A 22,982-nucleotide genomic window follows, 5' to 3' on the forward strand; every position below is an offset into this window, starting at 1 on the left:
ACCTTCTCATGCATTTTAATCCAACCATCCATTTTCTACCGCACCTATTCAAGAAGTCGCATTAATGGTAAGAAGTATTATATTTATTATTGGTTAGCTTTAGAATAACAATGTTATTAAAAAGAATAAGGGACTTATTAAACACTATTCAGTGCTAAAAAATATTATATGGCTCTCACGGACATACATTTTGAAATATTTGGCTTTCATGGCTATCTCAGCTTAAAAGGTTCTCGACCCCTGATGTAGATGATCTTATCTGCTGTATAGATTTACTTTAGAAAAGAGACGTGTGGGTTACTTCTCTTTTTGCCTTATTTGTATTTGACTTTATTAAATGTTTAGTTAGAATTTTATCAAACAAAACCAGTTTTATTTTAAGTAATTATACATTTATGATAGCTGTTTCTCAGCTACAATCGGGCGGAAGGCAGGGTACACCCTGGACAAGTCGCCACCTCATCGCAGGGCCAACACAGATAGACAGACAACATTCACACTCACATTCACACACTAGGGCCAATTTAGTGTTGCCAATCAACCTATCCCCAGGTGCATGTCTTTGGAGGTGGGAGGAAGCCGGAGTACCCGATTGTAGCTGAGATAGGCGCCAGCGCCCCCCGCGACCCCGAAAGGGAATAAGCGGTAGAAAATGGATGGATGGATGGATAGCTGTTTCTCTATTTGATGGAGGAGGACTGTAGTTAATCACAGAACTGGCACCCACTGTTGCATAAACAGTAATGATTTTGTATCAAGAATTGTTTTGAATCAAATCGTTACCCCAATGAATCGAATCGAATCGAATCATGTAGTGCCCAAAGATTCTCAGCCCTGATATCCACAATAATACCAGATTGTAACAGTGGACTCCACTCTAAGGCTGCAGCTATCGATTATTTTACTAATCGAGTAATTTATCAATAAGTCTATAAATGCCTATAATTTTGAAATTTCACTTTTACCAAGGTAGCATTACTATCAGGGCTGCCTTAATCTAAGCGGGGGTTGGGTTTGAAAAAAAATAAAAATCATGATTTTACCCAACAGAACGGCAACAGTGCAAAAATATCACCCATTTGATAAAAATAAATGTGTTCATGAATACATTTTCGCGAGTGTAATAGATGCTAGTCAACTTCAAGTAAAGTGCTAGCACGCCTGTGCTATTAGCTCGGTAGTAATAGTACACTGGCAGGAGAACGCATCGCAGCCGAGAAAGAGAGAGAGTTCACAATCGCTACACAAAGCTGAGCTGTTTGTGATTGACAGCTGTTAACACCAATCATTCCAGTGCACTGTCAAAATCGGGGGTCCCTGAGTTTCAACCGAGTTAATCCTGTGCATTAAGACTGCCTTGATCACACAATATACTGAGGCGCTGACATGAAAAAAATGAAGTGTAGAGTCAGTTTATATTTAGGTAAGGCAGTTAAAGTCCTGCCCCAGACTGCAGTGATGTGTTCTTTATCTATGAATGTAATAACTTGTGTACTCTGTTCAACATGGGTCATATTAAATACTCCAGTGACATTGTGCATTCCAACTACTGTATTTCTGGACCACAGGGCGCACTACAGATGAGCGTGTATATTCAAGTCTATACTCATACAAAAGGTGCACCGATTAATGAGGTGCATTAGATGGATCATTTAATGTTTTTTCTTATTCTACATTTAAAACACTTCCTTGTGGTTGACATAGCATGTAATGGTGGTTCTTTAGTCAAAAATGTTGCATAGATTATGTTTTATCGACCATCTTTAAGCCACTTTCTGAGGATGCGTCATTTTGTGGGCGGTCTTCTTTGCATGCCACTACTTGGAGAGCGTAATTTTTGTTGTACCAGTAGTTTTTATCGCTTCCATAGCGAGTCTACTGACAGATTTAAGTTTGAACTGTACGCTACTTTGGATTAGAAATGGCAACAGAGGAGGATGAATGCCCCATAACAAGAAGATAGAAAAAAAGAAGGAGCTTGTTGACTACGGTGCGGACTAAAATGCCGCGCGCACACATACGTTTGTATTTTCAAGACTTATGCAGATCGAAAATACACATCAGAAGGTACCAATAGATAAGAAAAGTTTTTGTTCTTCTTGGTATTATATTGCGAAACAAAACGCCAGATAATTTATCCTAATGGGTAAATGTTGGGGTCCTTTTACACACACCATAATAAAAACCAGTATGCTGGAGCACAGTACGTCAGAGTACAGCAGCCGTAATGTGCCAATAATCCATCAAGCGGTGCAGCTTCGTAGTTTACCAAAGTCGTACTAAAACATTGACAGATTTTTGAGCGCCGTCTGTAATGTTTAATATTCTCAATAAAACATCAAAGTAATGGACTTTCTTGCTAACCTGTACTTGCTAGCATCATTTTTTGAAAAGGCATCAACCTGCAGTCCAGATGTATCTCATATGTGTGACTGCCATCTACTGCTCACACTTATCATTACACCACGTACCAAATAAAATTGCTTTGAGGTCAGTAAGCACAACCAGAATGAATACGTACATTATGTGCACCAGGTTACAGGCGCACTGTCCAGAAAATCAAATGATTTTAAGTGCGTCTTATGGTCTGAAATATGCGGTAACTAATTCTGTTGTAAGAATATTGAGAAGAGGCCTATTTTGCTGTACTGACTGGTGTAGGACTAATTCAATTGGTGCTCATGTGAAATGATGGATGCCCGGGACATTTGCTGCTCGGTAAAGCTTTAAAAGGTTATCATTTCTGTGAAGGATCATTATCTTTTGACAGACTCGCCTTTCTGCCTTCACTGACGTCTCCCGGATCGTCATTTGCAAGGCCGACGCGGCACGTCGGAAGGCAAAGAGATAATGCGCCATCGGCGTCTTGCCAAGGACGACTGGGTTCCAATCAAAGCCATAAAGCTCAATGCGGGCGACAGCACAGATTAATCTCGATTAGACAAAGAAGTGTTGGTGAGGCAGACATTGGTTTTACTGCCTGCTCCACTGTTGTCTCAGCACCACAATATTGCCTGTCAACACCCGCCAGACATTTGCCTTACAAAATCAGCTGGGGAATCTAAAACAACATAAACTAATCTTTATCTTTTTAAGTGTGTTTCTGTGTAACCTAACATCCGCCTCAGAGGAAAGGGTGATTCATCACCAACATTGGAGAGTCTATTTTTAGCGGTGGAGCTCTCTAGAGACTAACAGAACTGACGGTACTAAAAGAAATGTCACCTACAAACTACAAACACAGTGGCCTCCTCAAAACATGAAGTCTTTTGCACAGTTTTATATTTTTGAAGGATGTCCCACGTTGAACTCTTGTTAGTGTTTCTCACACGTGAAATATATGCCTGTAGATAAGTTAAGATCTCAGGGCGGACACTAACCCAGGGGTAGGGAAACTATGGCTCTAGAGCCAGATGTGGCTCTTTTGATGACTGCATCTGGCTCTCAGATAAATCTTAGCTGACATTGCTTAAAAAGAATAAGAGACTTATTAAGCTGTTGTTATAAAATGTTGGTCTTAAAAATGCACAAACTTAGTTGTATTCAGTGTTAAAAAAAATGTTATGTCTCTCACGGAAATACATTTTGAAATATTTGGCTTTCATGGCTCTTTCAGCCAAAAAGGTTCTCGACCCCTGCTCTAACCACTAGGCCACCAACTCAGTGGCCTAGTGGTTAGAGTGTCCGCCCCGAGATCAGTAGGTTGTGAGTTCAAATCACGGCCAAGTCATACCAAAGACTATAAAAATGGGACCCATTACACTCAGCATTAAGGGTTGGAATTGGGGGTTAAATGACCATAAATGATTCCCGGGCGCGGCACCGCTGCTGCCCACTGCTCCCCTCACCTCCCAGGGGGTGATCAAGGGTGATGGGTCAAATGCAGAGAATAATTTCGCCACATCTAGTATGTGTGTGACAATCCTTGGTACTTTAACTTTAAGTGATTGACTGAGAAGCCCATTGCAGACTCACATTCACTGCGGTATGAAAGTTTCTTGATAGAAGTACAACGATCTAGCGTGGAATTTATTGATTTGACTGTTCTTGACTTTGTAAAACCTTGTAAGGGAACAACTAAAAGTGGCAAATGGGGGAAGGACCTCAGCTTTGTGACGTTCACCCATGCAGACGGCCGCTAGTATTCTGCTCAATATAATTATATGGCTTGGAAACAGGCGTTCCGAACAATTAGAAAAAAAGTTATTGCATCCCATTAAAAAAAAAAAAAAAGGTTAAAAAGATCGATCAAGTAATTTATTTTTATATTTCAACACAATAAGTTCGCTGCCCTCATAACAAAACTTCCCGTGAGAAATATTTAAGCACTATTTCCGGTCCAAAGCTCCATTTTTTTCGTTCTGCTTCCTGTCATTCTCTTTTCATTAAGTCAAGACATACCCATCCTTCATTGCCAATAATGATGCTTCTTATGCTAGTTTATGTTTTGCTTTGAGCTTCATGGAGCTGCATTTCTTTGTTTCTGTCGTTCCTGTGTTTCCCTGATCAAAAGGTCTTATTTTCTGCATTTGCCTGACGTCTCTGCATCTCGGGGTCTAGACAAACACATAACTTTACTACATTTCAATATTTTTCAGTCTGTGGCCACGATCACATTTTTTCTGTCGTACCTTTCTGTTATACCGTCACCAAACACCTAACCTTGTTAAAAAAAATAAAAATAGCCAAAGAAAAAGCTAAATATTTGTTGAGTTAATCCCTGTCTCACAAGGTTGGTTATGGTCTACGTTCCCTCTAAGGTATGCGCCTGTGCAAATGCACACTGCTCACATGTCCTCTGCGCATGGCAAATCTAGGCCGCGCACAAAATCGAATAAAAAGATAAGCGCATAACAGTGTGCATGTCTGCCGTCGCTCACATGTGCGCCACTGAATGCTCAAGGAGTTTTGGTGTTTGCTCACACATGAAAAATTGGATGGAAAATTGGTTATGGTGATGTTTTTTTTTCTAACATGTATACAGTTACAATATGATACATCCCACTTTCTCATCACAACATGGCTGATAAGGAGTAGGAAGAAGCAGAGCTTATTTAATCGTACACTTTTGCATTTCATAGCAATTTCTAACACATTTGTTTGTTCACTTCATGTGATTTATCTCTAACACAAATCAACAAGTAAAATAATAATACCACACATACAGTTAGGCCAGCAGCTATCGATTATTTTAATAATTTCTTCATCCGTCAATTATTTTTGTTGATTAATTAAGTAATTGGATAAAACACACTTAAGCCTTTATACATGTTTCAGATAAACTAGTTGGAATAAACAAAGATTTTTCTGTTTGTTATAATAATTTTTTCCTGATAAATGTACATCGTCAACATTAAAATTGCACTTCTAATGTAATAAAGATTAAAAAAGAACAACATCCACAACTACACCATCGCTCTCATATGTGCTGGATTGCAACGGCCGTGCGGAAACTATGTCTGCGTATTTAAAGTCATGCGGTCCAAATGTTGTCAAATGTGTATTTATTACACATAATATATTATCCATCCATCCATCCATCCATTTTCTACCGCTTATTCCCTTTCGGGGTCGCGGGGGGCGCTGGCGCCTATCTCAGTTACAATCGGGCGGAAGGCAGGGTACACCCTGGACAAGTCGCCACCTCATCGCAGGGCCAACACAGATAGACAGACAACATTCACACTCACATTCACACACTAGGCCCAACTTTTAGTGTTGCCAATCAACCTATCCCCAGGTGCATGTCTTTGGAAGTGGGAAGAAGCCGGGGTACCCGGAGGGAACCCACGCATTCACGGGGAGAACATGCAAACTCCACACAGAAAGATCCCGAGCCTGGATTTGAACCCAGGACTGCAGGACCTTCGTATTGTGAGGCAGACGCACTAACCCCTCTTCCACCGTGATATATATTTTTTCTAATGAAATTGATCAATTTAATGGATTAATCATTGCAGCCCTACATACAGTGTTAGAAAGATATGTAAAATAAAAAATAAAACATTAGGGATGGGCAATATGGAGTAACATCTATATCGCAATATTGCAGCTTCCTGTGATAAGGATATATATCGCAATGTTACTTGGTATGGAAATTAATATAAAAAACAGTACAAAAGAAGTCAAAAGGGACCTAATTTGGCTGCTGATGTAAGCGGTAACATATCGCATAATTTCCAGTTGTATTACATTCTGAAAATGATTAGTATTCTACTTGCTAATTTACTGTTGATGTCTGGTTTCTTTCTGTGTGGAAACTGGTTCTATTGACACTTCTGTTAAAATACATTAAACACTTATTCTTCTGTTACTGATACTTTACATGTTTGGGCCACACTACAAATGTGTGTATCGATCCGATACTAGGTAATAACAGGGGCAGGATTGATCATACCAATGCGGATACTGATACCTCTCATTCTAAAGATCAATAAATTATTCATTTTTTGATCAAAATTCTAATCAAACCAAAAACACGATATGCAACATCCATTCAACCATTTTCAACCGTTTGTCCCTCTCGGGCTCGTAACAATATCAATTAAATATTGAAATTATTTCCTACTACTAGCTCTGTTTTAAATCCCTTGTTTTCTGCCCTTAAAGACCTCCTGTGCTCGGGAATGTATTTCCTACGTTTGTAAACAATATTTTGAGATAAGAAAAATGTCAATCCAATCATTATCCACTATAGATGGTTCTTATAATTTGTATCATTAGTTCGTATTTGTATTGATCCACCCACCTTGGTTTACATCCAAGAGCGCTAGCTGGCTGGTAGCGGTTAGCATGGCTTATTGTATCCTCCTGCGGTGTGTAGTGTAGCATGTTTAGCTAGTCCTCGTCTTCTTGGTTTATTTGCCACCAATGAGGCGAGTATTGCTGACTGCAGTGGGACACTAGCTGCTGGCTTGTTACGGAGGATGTTATACTGTGTCGGTCGCTTGCCACTGCCAAATTTGTGGCCACAGCTAGAATGTTTCATCAACATGAAATATCACGACATAATGATAGAAGGGGTGTAACGGTACACAAAAATTTCGGTTCGGTACGTACCTTGGTTCAGAGGTCACAATTCGGTTCAATTTCGATACACTAAGAAAAAAACAAAATATAATTTTTTTTATTTTTTATTTAACAAATGTGCTAAATCTTCCACCAGAAATATTTTTCTTAGTGGAATATTTGATGTGAAGTAATGGGAAACTTGAATAGGTCAATTATTCATAATACCATTGATTTTGATTCAATATTATGTTTTGAGCAATGACAGTTTGAAAAAAAAAAAACAGCTTTGTTTTATTAGTCAACATTGCAACTTTTTCTAAATTACATTTAGCCTTTAAGCTTTTTTATTTCATTTTCGTTTATGTTTTTGTTTATTTTAATAGTATTTTTTGAATGTGCCGTGGGCCTTTGAAACATTAGTTGTGTGCCGCAAATGGCCTCCGGGGTACACTTTTGACACCCCTGCTATAGATAATAAAAAATGTAATCTGATTAATCAAAGGATAAAAATCAGAGCCTGGCGACGCATGCGCGTTTATCATAATTCTCTCGCTCTCTGTCTCTGCCCGTCCCTCACGAATGTTAAAGCTGCGCGCACCACTTTTTGTTTTTGTTTTAAACCCTTCTTAACTCTGAACGTACATTGAAAACACACGCAACCCTAACTTAAAATGCTGGACATTCGAGGCATTTAAGAAACTCCACCTGACATCCCCTCAAAGAGGACATGTCCGGTGAAAAGAGGAGGTGTGGTCAGTCTATCATAGCCCAGTCGTTGCTAGCATGCCGTCCGTGTGTTGTTGTTTTTTTGATTGATTGAAACTTTTATTAGTAGATTGCACAGTACAGTACATATTCTGTACAATGGACCACTAAATAGTAACCCCCGAATAAGTTTTTCAACTCCACGTAAATCAATTCATGGTGCCTCGGTGTGCATTGTTTAAACACGCTACTTAATATCTCTGTGTCGTTCGGTTCACCTCCGCACCGAACCGAAACCCCCGTACCGAAACGGTTCAATACAAATACACGTACCGTTACACCCCTAAACGATAGTATTAAAATCTCTATCGTTGGCCATATTTATATCGTATAGTGTTTATATCGCTCAACCCCAGAACACATGTAGTCTGCATCTTGAACTGTTTGACTCGAGAGGTTCCAACACATTACTGGCAACCTGTAAATTATATCAAGCATCATCAGAGAAGTTAGTTGCTGATTAAAAATGTATTTAGGGAAAGAAGCATGATTAAAAGTCCTTGCTTGGTAATAAGTCATGTGCAAGATTAATGTGTAACAAATGCGGTTATTTTAATGTTTGAGAGCTCAGCATTACTGACACACAGTAAAAAGGTATCGATCCGAGACTCCTCGAAAGCCGCGGCGAGCCTCTTAATTTGCTTTGCTTTTACTGCTGTAGCTTAAGTGATTTATCCTGGGGGTTCATTAGCTCCATCCCTATGCTGAGCACGTGACCCCCTGCACTTTAAGTAGAAGTCTGGCTCAAGAGTTATCAGCGCTAATCCAGCCCGGGGCCGTCGGTCACGTCCCTAAAGTGTGGCGATGGCACCCAGTGACAATCTGTACCTGTCTTTGTGTGTCCGCACAGGAGCAGCCAGGGCTTCATGCACATGAAGCTGTCCAGGACCAAAGAGAACAAGTACGTCCTGGGCCAGAACAGCTGCCCCTTCGACAGCGTGCCCGACATCATCCACTTCTACTCCAGTCGTAAGCTGCCCATCAAAGGGGCCGAGCACATGTCCCTGCTGTACCCCGTGGCCATCAGGACACTATAGTGCCATCCGTCCCAAAGAAGTCACCTTTTGGGCTCACACATGGAAAAGGGAAATCCCAAACTGCTGATTCTGACTCATCTCACTGGCCGACGGATGCTGACTTTGGTGGATTTATTTGATGTTATTTATGATAGACACCCGCTTAACGGCACGGACCTCCACCAAGGCCAAACCCAACGTTTGTCACGACTTGTCATTTTTTACAGAAGGTTGCAAAAGGGAGACGTCGCATATGTTTGTGTTTGAAGACCGTAGTCCTGTCCCGACTACGGTTATCTTTTTCACGTCATGGTCAATATCGTCTGCCATCCGTCACCGAAGGGGGGGGCGTGTCACGCCAATAACAACAAAAGTGGCGAGATGGACCGGAGAGCATCATGATGGATGGACCTAGCCTTCCGGAATCATACAATTGCTGGGGCTGGAAACACACCCAACTGTTAACCTCCGACCTTTCCCTTCACTTCCCTACCGCCGCCCCACCCAGAGCGACTTGTGCATCGGGAGAATGAAACGCCTGCATTGTCTACCTCAGAAAATCAATGTCTTTCTGTCTGCGGATCAATAGGTACAATGGGATGGCCCGCATCGATCCGCTCTCGCTTTGACATTCCCAATTTCCTTAAAGTCGCATCATTCATTTTGGATTTTCTTAAAAGAAAAAAAAAAGGACAATTTAAGGCTGCCTTTAGTGTGTTTTAGTCACAATGCTGTGTGATGTCAGTAGCCTTACAATGCATGGGTCAGTCAAATCAGCTGGTGTTCAATTCTTGTTTTAAAAGACCCAATCCTTGACTGTAATTTATTGGGGGCGAATTAGTGCCGACGTGTGGGCGGCAGTTCCCCTTTTTCCGCCCTCCTTGTGAGTCCCCGGGCGACGCTTCTACTATGTGGTGCTCTACCTGTTTTTTGTTCTCGTCTGCTTGTCAAGTCTTGGCTAATTGGTGCTGACCAATCTCAACGCAGCCTGTTGGAAACCGACCCTTCATCACCAGTACATGTGCCCCACATGTTGTGACCACTACAAGAATAACTAAGAAAAAAAAGTGACAGTCCCGCTTCAGAACACCTATTTTTGGTTCCGCTTCAGAACACCTATTTTTTGGTTTTGCTCACTGAGCTTTCTTGATTTAGGATGGGAAATGTCACATGTACTAGTGTCATTAAAGTAGTCAAAGATAGGTTTTATCTTGTGAAGGCTGTTTGTTTTGAGAATAATTATTGTGTCAATCTGTTTAACGCTTAAGCATTTTCACGCAAAGACAGTTGAGGTTGACCAGGGACAATCTTCCGCAGTTATCATCAAACCAAGAAGTAACCTACCAGATAAAAAAAAAAATTGAACATCCAAGAAAGGGCCCCACTAACTAACAATTAGACAAACCAGTAAATAGGCTACTTGCTAGCAAACATAAACCATTTATTTGTGAGTTAACTCCTAAACAAAAAAATGCAGCAAGTAGCATATTGGCTACACAATGCAAACAATTTGCTTACATTTATAAAATAAAAAAAACATAAAAAACACTACAAGCTAACAAACACAAACAGGGAGCAAGCCGGCTTACTAACAAACCAGGACGTAGCTCGCTAACTAGTAAACATACAAATTGAGAAATAATCTACTCACAATTAAACAAACCAGGAAGTAGACTACAAGCTAGCAAACACAAACAAGGAGATAGCCTGCTAAAAACACACCAGGAAGTAGACTACTAGCTAAGAAAAACAAATATAATAAATCGAAGGTACTGCTAATTAACAATTCAACTAATGTTGTCTACTAAAAAGCAAACATACTGTAAACCATTAAGTTTTAGGTTAACTCACAAACAAAATGTACAACCCAGGAAATAATCTGCTAAAAATTTGACAACTCACAAAGTACAACACAAACACAAATTAGAAAGTAGTCTAACAAACACACCATACATCTTGTAAACATTTCGACAAACCATTATGTTGTTTACTGTAGCTGGCAAACAAAAACAATCATTTGTATGTTAACTCCCAAAGAGAACAGGTAGCTAAAAAACACACAAACTCGGAGGTAGCCTGCTAACTATCAACAATTTTAATTTTCCTGAAGGAACTCTCCTGAAGGAATCCAAGTACACAAAGCAGGAAGAAGCCTACTAGTTAGTTAACGGACAAACTGGGAAATAATCAGCTTACAGTTAGACACACCAGGAGGTAGACGACAAGCTAACAAACACAAACAAGGATGTAGCCTACTAACTAATAAACCAGGAAATAATCTGCTCACAGTTAGAACCTCCAAGAGATCGACTAAAAGCTAGCAAACACACTTTAGGAAGTATCTTACTTACAAACACACCAGGAATTAGCTTGCTAACAAATGCACCAGGAAGTAGCAGAAAAAAAAAATGAAGATACCAGAAAGGATACTGCTAACCAAAAATTAGACAAGATAGCAAATATATAACTAGCCTACTATGTAGTAAATGGACAAACCGGGAAATAATCTGCTCAGTTTGACAAACCAGGAAGTCAACTATAGACTAACAAACACAAATTAAGAAGTACCGTATTTCCTTGAATTGCCGCAGAGCATATAATATGCGCCTGCCTTGAATTACTGCCGGGTCAAACTCGCTTCGCAAAATAATTTGCGTATGCTTAGTATTACCGCCTGGTCAAACTCATGACGTCACAAGTGACACTTCCCCTGTCATCATTTTCAAAATGGAGGAGGCTGATTTCAATACCGGTAATTTGAAATCGCATAAAGGGAAGAAGATTAAGAGCTATTCGGTAGGATTTAAGGTCCAAGCTTACATCACACTCAAATTTTTACTGCATTCCTTTGGTAAGTGCGGGAGTGAGAAGAAGTTTTAAAATAATTAGCGCATGCTTACTTTTACTGCATGCCTTTGGTAAGCGTAGGAGTGAGAAGAGGTGTTAAATTAATTAGCGCCCCGGCAGCAATTCAAGCAAATACGGTAGCCTGTTAACAAACATACCAGGAAGTATCCTACTAGCTTAAACAAATAAACACACCACATAATATACTGTTAACTTATAATTAGACAAACCAGTAAGTTGTCTATTAGCTAGTATATATAAACTATTAAGTTAACTTCCAAATTCCAACCAACAATCAACCCAGAAAGTAGCCTACTAGCTACTAAATGGTCAAACCAGGGAATAATCGGCTCACAAAACCAGGAATTGATTGATTGATGGATTGATTGATACTTTTATTAGTAGATTGCACAGATCAGTACATATTCTGTACAATTGACCACTAAATGGTAACACCCGAATAAGTTTTTAAACTTGTTTAAGTCGGGGTCCACGTTAGTCAATTCTTGGTAATAGACATGGTAATTCAGGAAATAGACTACTAGCTAAAAAAAATAAAAACATACTTGTGACTGCGAGTTACTTACATTTTGCTGGAAGTAGTTTACTACTTGTAAACAAAGCAAATAAACTAGGAAGTTCAACCAAACCGGATAATAACCTGCTAACTAATTAACACATCAGGAAGTAGCTTACTAGCTAATAAGCAGTTATAAAAAAATGGAATATCTTAATGTTAGCTTTGACTTTGTGTGGTACCAGTTGCAATTTAAAAGTGTTGATTAAAAAATGTGACAAAAATCAACGAGTCAAGTTGCTTGGTGAGCAAATCCAAAACAGTTAGCGAAGTTTAGGGAATGAGTAAGTGAGCATTAGCTGGGACCCCCCATTGTGTGCTATGCAACTGCTGTGGTTGAAGGAGGGCAACAAGACTGGTGTTTAAATATGGTACCAAACACGGTGTGCAGAACCACCTACTTGCTATGAAGCCAGACCCGTCGCACCAAGAGGACGTCGCTGCAGCCTTACCAGGACACGCTTCTTTGAATTGAATATGGACCTAGGAGAGAGAGAAGACAAGCAAAGATGTTTAAACGTTGTAGGAATACGCTCGTTTGTTGTTTGAAATACTGCTGCTGACGAGTGTTATTGTACTTCAGCTAGGAGAGGCCTTAGGTGTTCCAAAAGGAGGAATAAACGGAAAGACTGCAATCAGCAATTTGCTTACGTCTATCATAAGAGCATCTCTGTCAGAAGTGTCTTAACGTGTGTCTGTGTGTGTGTGAGAGTGTGTGTGTGTGTGTGTGTGTGTGTGTGTGTGTGTGTGTGTGTGTGTGTGTGTGTGTGTGTGTGTGGCATCCCCTCATGGCCAAATGTATATACTGAATGTATCGTAACGGGGAGATATCAAATAAATAAATACATGAAGAAATTGGGGCTTTAAGTTGATGAGTGTGACACATTTTGGCGAGGATGTCAGCTGCCGTGCCCTGCCTGTAAATAGCCGGTGGTTGGTACTTTGAGTGAAGGACGCTGCTGCTGCTGCTGCTCCTGGTAGCGTAGCTGTTATCAAAGCTCGAGAGTTGAGTATTGATCCACTTTGAAACACTGGAGTTAGCCTTGCTCATCACACTCAGACAAGTATGGACTATCCGGCTGGCGTGTCAGTGAAGGGAAAAAAAAATTGCAATAATAATGCAGCGTTTACATCAGAGAATGAAGACCCATCCATTTTCTACCGCTTGTCCCTTTCGGGGTCACAGGTAGGTTGCTGGAGCCTATCTCAGCTGCATTCCGGCGAAAGGTGGTGTACACCTTGGAAAAGTCGCCACCTCATCACAGGGCCAACACAGATAGACAGACGACATTCACACTCACACACTAGGGCCAATTTAGTGTTGCCAATCAACCTATCCCCAGGTCATACATGCCTACTAGGGGTGTGGGGAAAAAATCGATTCGAATACGTTGTGCTATTCAGAATCGATTATCAATTTTTATTTTGTTTTTATCAATCCAAAAGAACACTACACCAATACCATAACAATGCAATCCAATTCCAAAACCAAACCTGACCCAGCAACACTCAGAACCGCAATAAACAGAGCAATTGAGAGGAGACAAACACGACACAGAACAAACCAAAAGTAGTGAAACAAAAATGAATATTTTCAACAACAGAACATTATTTATAATTTCAGTATAGCAGTGATTAAAAATCCCTCACTGACATCATTAGACATTTATAAAAATTTAAAAAAATAAAAATAATGTCACATGAGTTACACTTGCATCACATCTCTTAAGCTTGACAACACACTGTCCAATATTTTCACAAAGATAAAATAAGTCATATTTTTGGTTCGTTTAATAGTTAAAACAAATTTACATTATTGCAATCAGTTGATAAAACATGTCCTTTACAATTATAAAAGCTTTTTTTTTTTAAATATACTACTCTGTTTGCATGTCAGCAGACTGGGATGGATATTGCTGAAATCCCATGTATTGAATGAATACAGAATCGTTTTGAATCGCAAAATATCGTTTTTGAATCAAGAATCAAATCAAATCGAAAAAGATCGATATATTATCGAATCGTGACCCCAAGAATGGATATTGAATCTAATCGTGGGACACCCAAAGATTCGCAGCCCTAATGCCTACCCTTCCGATTTTCCCGGGAGATTCCCGAATTTCAGTGACCCTGCCGAAAATCTCCCGAGGCAACCATTCTCCCGATTTCCACCGGGACAAGAATATTGGGGGCGTGCCTTAAAGGCAACGCCTGTAGCGTCCTCTACAACCTGTCGTCCCCTCCGCTTTTCCTCCATTCAAACAGCGTGCCGGCCCAGTCACATACTGTAATATAAGCGGATTTTACACATACTTAAGTGAATGCAAAGCATATTTGATAAACATTGATACAGGTCACACTGAGGGTGGCCGTATAAACAACTTTAACATTGTTACAAGTATGCGCCACACTGGGAACCCACACCAAACAAGAATGACAAACACATTTCGGCAGAACATATGCACCGTAACACAACATAAACACAACAGAACAAATACCCAGAATCCCTTGCAGCACCAACTCTTCTGGGACGCTACAATATACACCTCCCCGCACCCTCCCACACACACACACGCACCTCAACCCCTTCCCTCACCTCAATTCCCCATCTCCCGAATTTGGAGGTCTCAAGGTTGGCAAGTATGCCCCAGGTGCATGTCCTTTGAGGTGGGACGTCACAAAAAAAAAAACATTGGTTTGATTAAACGAGTCAATTATATAGGTGCTACATACAATTTAAATAAGGAATTATTCTCAAAACAGCCATTGCCTCGCTAACAATCAAACAAAAAATGGAACTAGCTGTCAACTAAAAGGCAAACCAAGAAGTAACCTCCTACTGGAGCTAACAAGCGATAAACCCGGAAATAAACCCTTAACACCAAGTAGTAGCAAGATGGCTATGAACCAGAAAGTAAAATTTCAACACAGAAAAACGTTAAAAAAAAAAAAAACTAAGTAGCTTGCTAAAAAAAAAAACTCGAGGAAGTACGGCCATTAACCATCGTACAAATCAGCTATAACTTACCAGCTAACAGACAGACACATTAAGTTTAGATATAGTTGCTTTTAAAGTACATGTACTGTAAACACACAACCTAGGAAGTAACTGACTATCGAACAAAATCCTTTAGGAAGTAGCATTTAGTACTAGTTTACAAACCAGGAAGTAGGCTGATAGCTAACAAAGACAAACTAAAAAATAGACTGTACCAAAAATACAAGGATGTACCCCGATAGCTATCAAGTATGCCAGGAAGTAGCCTGCTAACAACCGAACAAAGTGCCTTGCTAGCAATTAACATTGATTAAAGTAGTGTGCAAGCTAACAGGCAAAAAAATAAACAGGAAGTTGCTTTTAAAGTACATGTACTGTAAACACACAAAGTAGGAAGTATTACTATTGAACAAATCAACCAGGATGTGCTAGTTTACAAACCATGAAGTAGCTTGATAGCTAACAGACAAACCAGGAAATAGACTGTACCAAAAAGACAAGGATGTACCTCGATAGCTATCAAGTATGCCAGGAAGTAGGCTGCTAACAAACAAAGTGCTTTGCTAGCGATTAACATTTTAACGATTAAAGTAGTGTTCTAGCTAACAAACAGGAAGTTGCTTTTAAACTACATGGACTGTAAACACACAAACTAGGAAGTAACCGATTAGCGAACAAATAAAACCAGGGAGTAGCATACAGTACTGGTTTGCAAACCATGAAGTAGCCTGGAGGAGTTCAAGTACTTCGTAGTCTTGTTCACGAGTGAGGGAAGAGTAGATTGTGAGATTGACAGGCGGATCTGTGCGGCGTCTTCAGTAATGCAGACGCTGTATCAATCCATTGTGGTGAAGAAGGAGCTTAGCCGGTAGGCAAAGCTCTCAATTTACCGGTCGATCTTTGTTCCATCCTCACCTATAGTCATGAGCTTTGGGTCATCACCGAAAGGACAAGATCACGGGTACAAGCGGCCGAAATGAGTTGAATCCGCCCGGTGGCGGGGCTCTCCCTTAGAGATAGGGTGAGAAGCTCTTTCATCCGGGGAGAGCTCAAAGTAAAGCCACTGCTCCTCCACATCGAGAGGAACCAGATGAGGTGGTTCGGGCATCTGGACAGGATGCCACCCGAACGCTTCCCTAGGGAGGTGTTTCGGGCACGTCCGACTGGTAGGAGGCCACGGGGAAGACCCGGGACACGTTGGGAAGACTAACTCTCCCGTCTGGCCTGGGAACGCCGCGAGGTATCCTGTTGAAAACGCCTTAGAATGATGACGCTTATGTTGAGGCGTGCTTGTGACGTTATTGGTTGGAGACGACATATTATCCCAGCATCACTCACGGCTAAAAATCGTCCGCTTTAATCGCATAATTACACAGTATTTTGGACATCTGTGTTGCAGAATCTTTTGCAAATTCTTCAATTAATAATGGAGATTATAAAGATGAATGCTGTAGGTGGAAAGTGGTGGATGGCAGCTGCCTTTAGCAACCAAAACACAGCCGATGTTTATTTGTTTGTTGTTAAGTTTTAATATGGATCAAAGCGGTCAAGCGAACATGTTTCTCTACCACATGTCAACCGGCAGGTTTCGGTGAGAAAATTGTGGTAATAAGTCGGCTCTTACCGGAGACATGAGCGGAGCTTGCATCCTCCAGCAGTAGCTGTCAAAGAGGCAGCTGTGACTTTCTTGGCTCCTCTATGGCTTCCATCAGAGACACTGGCGGTCACCACACCCCTCCGACTTTCAGGTATGACTTTATCAATCAATCAATCAATGTTTACTTATATAGCCCTAAATCACTAGTGTCTCAAAGGGCTGCACAAACCACTACGACATCCTCGGTAGGCCCACATAAGGGCAAGGAAAACTCACACCCAGTGGGACGTCGGTGACAATGATGACTATGAGAACCTTGGAGAGGAGGAAAGCAATGGATGTCGAGCGGGTCCAACATGATACTGTGAAAGTTCAATCCATAATGGATCCAACACAGTCGCGAGAGTCCAGTCCAAAGCGGATCCAACACAGCAGCGAGAGTCCCGTTCACAGCGGAGCCAGCAGGAAACCATCCCAAGCGGAGGCGGATCAGCAGCGCAGAGATGTCCCCAGCCGATACACAGGCAAGCAGTACATGGCCACCGGATCGGACCGGACCCCCTCCACAAGGGAGAGTGGGACATAGAAGAAAAAGAAAAGAAACGGCAGATCAACTGGTCTAAAAAGGGAGTCTATTTAAAGGCTAGAGTATACAAATGAGTTTTAAGGTGAGACTTAATCTCACTAAAACACTAGTAACACAATAAGCAGATAAGGGATTTTCCAGAATTATCCTAGTAAATGTGTCTAATAACATCTGAATCAATCCCACTGCCGTCGCCTTTTTTTCTTTATTTCTAGTGCTTCACTCTAACTTTCCTCATCCACAAATCTTTCATCCTCGCTCAAATTAATGGGGAAATCGTCGCTTTCTCGGTCCGAATCGTTCTAGCTGCTGGTGCCTATGATTGTAAACAATGTGACGATGTGAGGAGCCCTACAACCCGTGACATCAAGCGCACATCGTCTGCTACTTCCGGTACAGGCAAGGCTTTTTTATTAGCGACCAAAAGTTGCGAACGTTATCATCGATGTTCTCTACTAAATCCTTTCAGCAAAAATATGGCAATATCGCGAAATGATCAAGTGTGACACATCGAATAGACCTGCTATCCCCGTTTAAATAAGAAAATATCATTTCAGTAGGCCTTTAAACTACATGTACTGTAATCACACAAAGTAGGAAGTAACCGACTATCGAACAAATCAACCAGGGAGTACTAGTTTACAAACCAGCCTGATAGCTAATGAAAACAAATCAGGAAATAGACTGTACCAAAAATACAAGGATGTACCCCGATAACTATCAAGTCTGCCAGGAAGTAGCCTGCTAACACTAAGCAATAAAGCACTTTACTCGCGATTAACATTTTAACTATTAAAGTAATGTGCTAGCTAACAAACAGGAAGTTGCTTTTGAATTACTCTGATCGAAACACACACCAGGAAGTAAATAAATTAGAAAATATCCTGCAATACTAGTTAACAAACCAGGACCTAGCCTGTAAGCTAACGTGGAAATAACCAGAAAATAGACTACTAATACCAGCAAGTAACAAGCTAGCTATAAACAAATCAGAAAGTAACATTCGACAGATAAAACGTTCCAATACAAAACGTAGTAGTCCGTCAACACTGTAGATGACAGAGAGAAAAAAAGAAAGTAGTTTGCTTACAAACGATCAAGCAAGTACCTTCACCATTAATAAACACAAAAGGAAACAGCTAACTACAAAGGTGTTGATGTAATGATGTAAAACAAAAGTTATTTTTCAAATGTTCGAATTGCAGTCAAACCACACTTTTTTATAAATAAAAACACAGCAAGTAGCTTGCTAAAAAAAACAAAAAACCTATAATTGAAGTACAATCACCATTAATCAACACAATTGGAAATAAGTAAGAAGTATACAAACCAGATGTCATCTACTGGGGAACAAACACACACATCAACAAGTGTACACAATGGGACAGTGTTTTTCAACCATTTTGGAGCCAAGGCACATTTTCTTATGTTGACAAAATGCGGAGGTACACCACCAGCAGAAATAATAAAAAAAAATATAAACTCAGTTGACAGTAAAGAGTCGTCATCGCAACTGTTGGATTTAAATTCAAAGCATAACCAAGCATGCATCACTATAGCTCTTGTCTCCAAGTAGGTGTACTATCACATCGCCCTGTGTCTTATTTGGACTTTTTTGCCGTTTTCCTGTGTGTAGTGTTTTACTTCTTGTCTTGTGTTCCTATTTTGGTGGCTTTTTCTCTTGTTTTGGTATTTTCCTGTAGCAGTTAATGTCTTCTTCCTTTGAGCGATATTTCCCTCATCTACTTTGTTTTAGCAATTAAGAATATTTCAGTTGTTTTAAATCCGTCTTTGTGAGGACATTGTTGATTGTCATATCATGTTAGGATGTTTATTGTCTGTGCTTCAGAGTATGTCTTTGCTGTCGTCCAGCATTTTGTTTTTAATTTGTAGCCAATTCAGTTTTAGTTTTGTTCTGCATAGCCTTCCCTAAGCTTCAATGCCATAGGGGCACTCATCTTTTCTTTGTTTTTGGTTTAAGCATTAGACACCTTTTTTACCTGCACACTGCCTCCCACTGTTTTCGACAAAGTAATTGGCTACCGGCTGCCACCTACTGATATGGAAGAGTATTACACGTTTACTCTGCCGAGCTCTAGACAGCACCGACACTCAACAACAACACATCATTTGCAGACAATAATTACTGGTTTGCAAAAAATATTTTTAACCCAAATAGGTGAAATTAGATAATCTCCCACGGCACACCAGACTGTATCCCACGGCACAGTGGTTGAAAAGCACTGCGATAGGAAGTAACCACCTGTCCATCATTATAACCACGATGTAGCATACAGTGCTAGTAAACAAACCAGGAATTAGCATGCAGTGTGTATAACAATACGTTGTATTTGTATAGCACTCTACAATTGAACAACACATTTCAAAGTGATACATAGTAAAAAGTTAAAAACAAACATAAAAAATGAGCTCTATGCTTTTTTTAAAAAGGAATTTAACAAACCAGGAATTAGCATATTGTACTAATTAACAAACCCATCCATCCATCCATTTTCTACCGCTTATTCCCTTTGGGGTCGCGACCCCAAAAAGGGCTCCAATCGGGCGGAAGGCGGGGTACACCCTGGACAAGTCGCCACCTCATCGCAGGGCCAACACAGATAGACAGACAACATTCAAACTCACATTCACACACTAGGGCCAATTTAGTGTTGCCAATCAACCTATCCCCAGGTGCATGTCTTTGGAGGTGGGAGGAAGCCGGAGTACCTGGAGGGAACCCACGCATTCACTGGGAGAACATGCAAACTTCACACAGAAAGATCCCGAGCCTGGATTTGAACCCAGGACTGCAGGACCTTCGTATTGTGAGGCAGACGCACTAACCCCTCTTCCACCGTGAAGCCCTTAATTAACAAACCAGGAAATACAATACAGTACTAGTTAATAAACCAGGAACTACTTAACAAACTAGAAATTAGCATATAGTACTAGTTAACAAACCAAACATTTGCAGATGGTACTAGTTAACAAACCAAAAATTTGCATATAGTACTAGTTAACAAACAAGGAAGTAGCATACACTACTAGTTAAACCACAGATTAGTTAACAAACCAGGAATTAGAATAGATCACTAGTTAAACCAGGAACTAATAAACACACCGGGAAGTAGCATATTGTACTAATTGACAAACCAGGAATTAGAATACAGTACTAGTTAATAAACCAGGAACTACTAAACAAACAAACAAAACATTTGCATATAGTACTCGTTAACAAACCAGAAAATAGAATACAGTAAGTTAACAAACCAGAAACTACTAAACAAACCAGGAAGTAGCATACAGTCCTAGTTAAACCAGTAATTAGTAAACAAACCAGGAATTACAATACAGCATTAGTTAAACCAGGAACTAATAAACAAACCAGGAAGTAGACCACAGTACTAGTTAACAAACCAGGAACTAAACAACATACCGGGAGATGGATTATAGTACTAATTAACCAACCAGGAACTATTAAACAAACCAGGAAGTAGCATGTGGTACTAGTTAAACCAGGACTCATAATAAAGTACTAGTTAAACCAGGAATAAACCAACAAACACGTATCATATTAGTACTAGTTAAACAAAGAACTAGAAATTAAACGAGGAAGTACCATACAGTACCATTTAACAAACGAAGAACTAGTAAATAAACATGTACCATAGTTAACAAACCAGGAACTAGTAAACAAATGAAGATGTGCCATTCAGTATTAGTTAACAAACCAGTATTAGTTAACAAACCAGGAACTAGTAAACAAACAAGGAAGTACCATACAGTACTAGTTAACAAAACAGGAACTAGTAAACAAACCAAGAAGTAGCACATAGTAATAGTTAACAATCCAGGAACTAGTAAACAAACAGTATCATATTCTACTAGTTAACAAATCAGGAACTAATAAAGAAACAAGGAAGTAGCATACAGTACTAGTTAACAAACCAGGAACAAGTAAATAAACCAGGAAGTAGCATATAGTACAAGTTAACAAACCAAGAACTAGTTAACAAATCAGGCAATACAATACTAGTTAAACCAGGAACTTGTAAACAAACCGGAAAATAGCATATAGTACTAGTTAACAAACCAGACATTAGAATACAGTACTAGTTAAGAAACCAGGAAATAGTACACAAACCAGGAATCAGACTACAAATAGAGTTAAACCAGGAACAAGTAAACAAACCAATATTAGTTAAACCAGGAACAAGTAAACAAACCAGGAAGTAACGTGCTAACAAAGCAGAGAGGTACTATAGTTAAAAATATTGAATTGTATTAAATATAAAATTAATTGCGCTATGTGTGCGTCAATTACATTTATTAAGGCATCATTTGTCAAATTAGGTACCGAAATGTTGTGCTCTTGTGTCTCATGCGTCGACGGTCTAAATCCAAAAAGATCCAGTTGTCAATCCAAGGTTCCATCAAGATTGGTCTCCAAAGACTTGACATCCCTCCTTCTTCCCATCAAGGCTGAGAAAAGCATCAGAGGATCTTTTGTGCACAAAGAGCGAAATCCTCCAGAGGAAAAAAAAATGGGTTCAATGAGCCTTGGAGGAGGATGAAAATGTCCACTGGTGCCTCATTGTGGATTCCAGGAGGTGATGGCGGCCTGGCAGAAAAGCAATCTCAGGTAGCAGACGTTATGTTAATCCCAGCCCAGCGCTCACCTGCGTTAAACACAACAATAGAGGATGCTCACCTGCTGTCTTCACACCTGTGTGGCTATTGTCTGCTCTGCCTTGATTAGAAACACTCCTGAGGGAAACACAATTGGAACCTGTCATGGTGTCTGCTTCAATTAATATTCCGGGGTGATACGTTTACTGATGTAAATACCAATGTTAATGTATTTCATATTCTTTCATTATTTTTTAGCTGTTGCCATATTTACCTACTAAACAAACACAAGCATGTGGCGGATGGGGGGGGAATAAAATAGAACTACAACGCCATCTAGTGTTCAAACTAAGAAACTGCACAATGAGCCACCACCGTCATCATTTTTAATGTATTTGATTCATGCCTCTGATATTATCTTTTTCAATAATTTAATGAGAACATTTTATACTTACATTATGATGAAAAATGTCACACATAAGCTCACATAAAAATCCTAATTAAATGGAAAAAAAGCTCAATGCTCCAATATTTTATTATAAAGTACTCCGGCTTATTAGTGATTCCCAAAGCCCAAAAAAAGTCTGCGGGCTATAGAGCGTTTTCCGTTCGGGCTCCAGTACTCTGGAATGCCCTCCCGGTAACAGTTCGAGATGCCACCTCAGTAGAAGCATTTAAGTCTCACCTTAAAATTCATTTGTATACTCTAGCCTTTAAATAGACTCCCTTTTTAGACCAGTTGATCTGCCGTTTCTTTTCTTGTGGAGGGGGTCCGGTCCGATCCGGTGGCCATGTGCTGCTTGCCTGTGTATCGGCTGGGGACATCTCTGCGCTGCTGATCCGCCTCCGCTTGGGATGGTTTCCTGCTGGCTCCGCTATGAACGGGACTCTCGCTGCTGTGTTGGATCCGCTTTGGACTGGACTCTCGCGACTGTGTTGGATCCATTATGGAT

The 22,982-nt window shown here is 40.2% G+C and overlaps 1 protein-coding gene across 5 annotated transcripts in view; it reads left to right on the forward strand.

Annotated features, from left to right (window-relative positions):
- The window catches only part of LOC133537032 (SH2 domain-containing adapter protein F-like), a 225,905-nt gene extending 212,834 nt beyond the window's left edge, over positions 1-13,071 (forward strand). For all 5 annotated transcript variants that reach the window (XM_061877861.1, XM_061877853.1, XM_061877871.1 and 2 more), the window contains one exon: positions 8,627-13,071. In XM_061877861.1, coding sequence (XP_061733845.1) covers positions 8,627-8,813 — 187 coding nt within the window. In that variant the 3' untranslated portion in view covers positions 8,814-13,071. The remainder of the gene's footprint in view (positions 1-8,626) is intronic.
- The last annotated feature ends 9,911 nt before the right edge of the window (positions 13,072-22,982 follow it).

The sequence above is a fragment of the Nerophis ophidion genome, linkage group LG02 (assembly GCF_033978795.1).
Source record: "Nerophis ophidion isolate RoL-2023_Sa linkage group LG02, RoL_Noph_v1.0, whole genome shotgun sequence".
Lineage (NCBI taxonomy): Eukaryota > Metazoa > Chordata > Actinopteri > Syngnathiformes > Syngnathidae > Nerophis > Nerophis ophidion.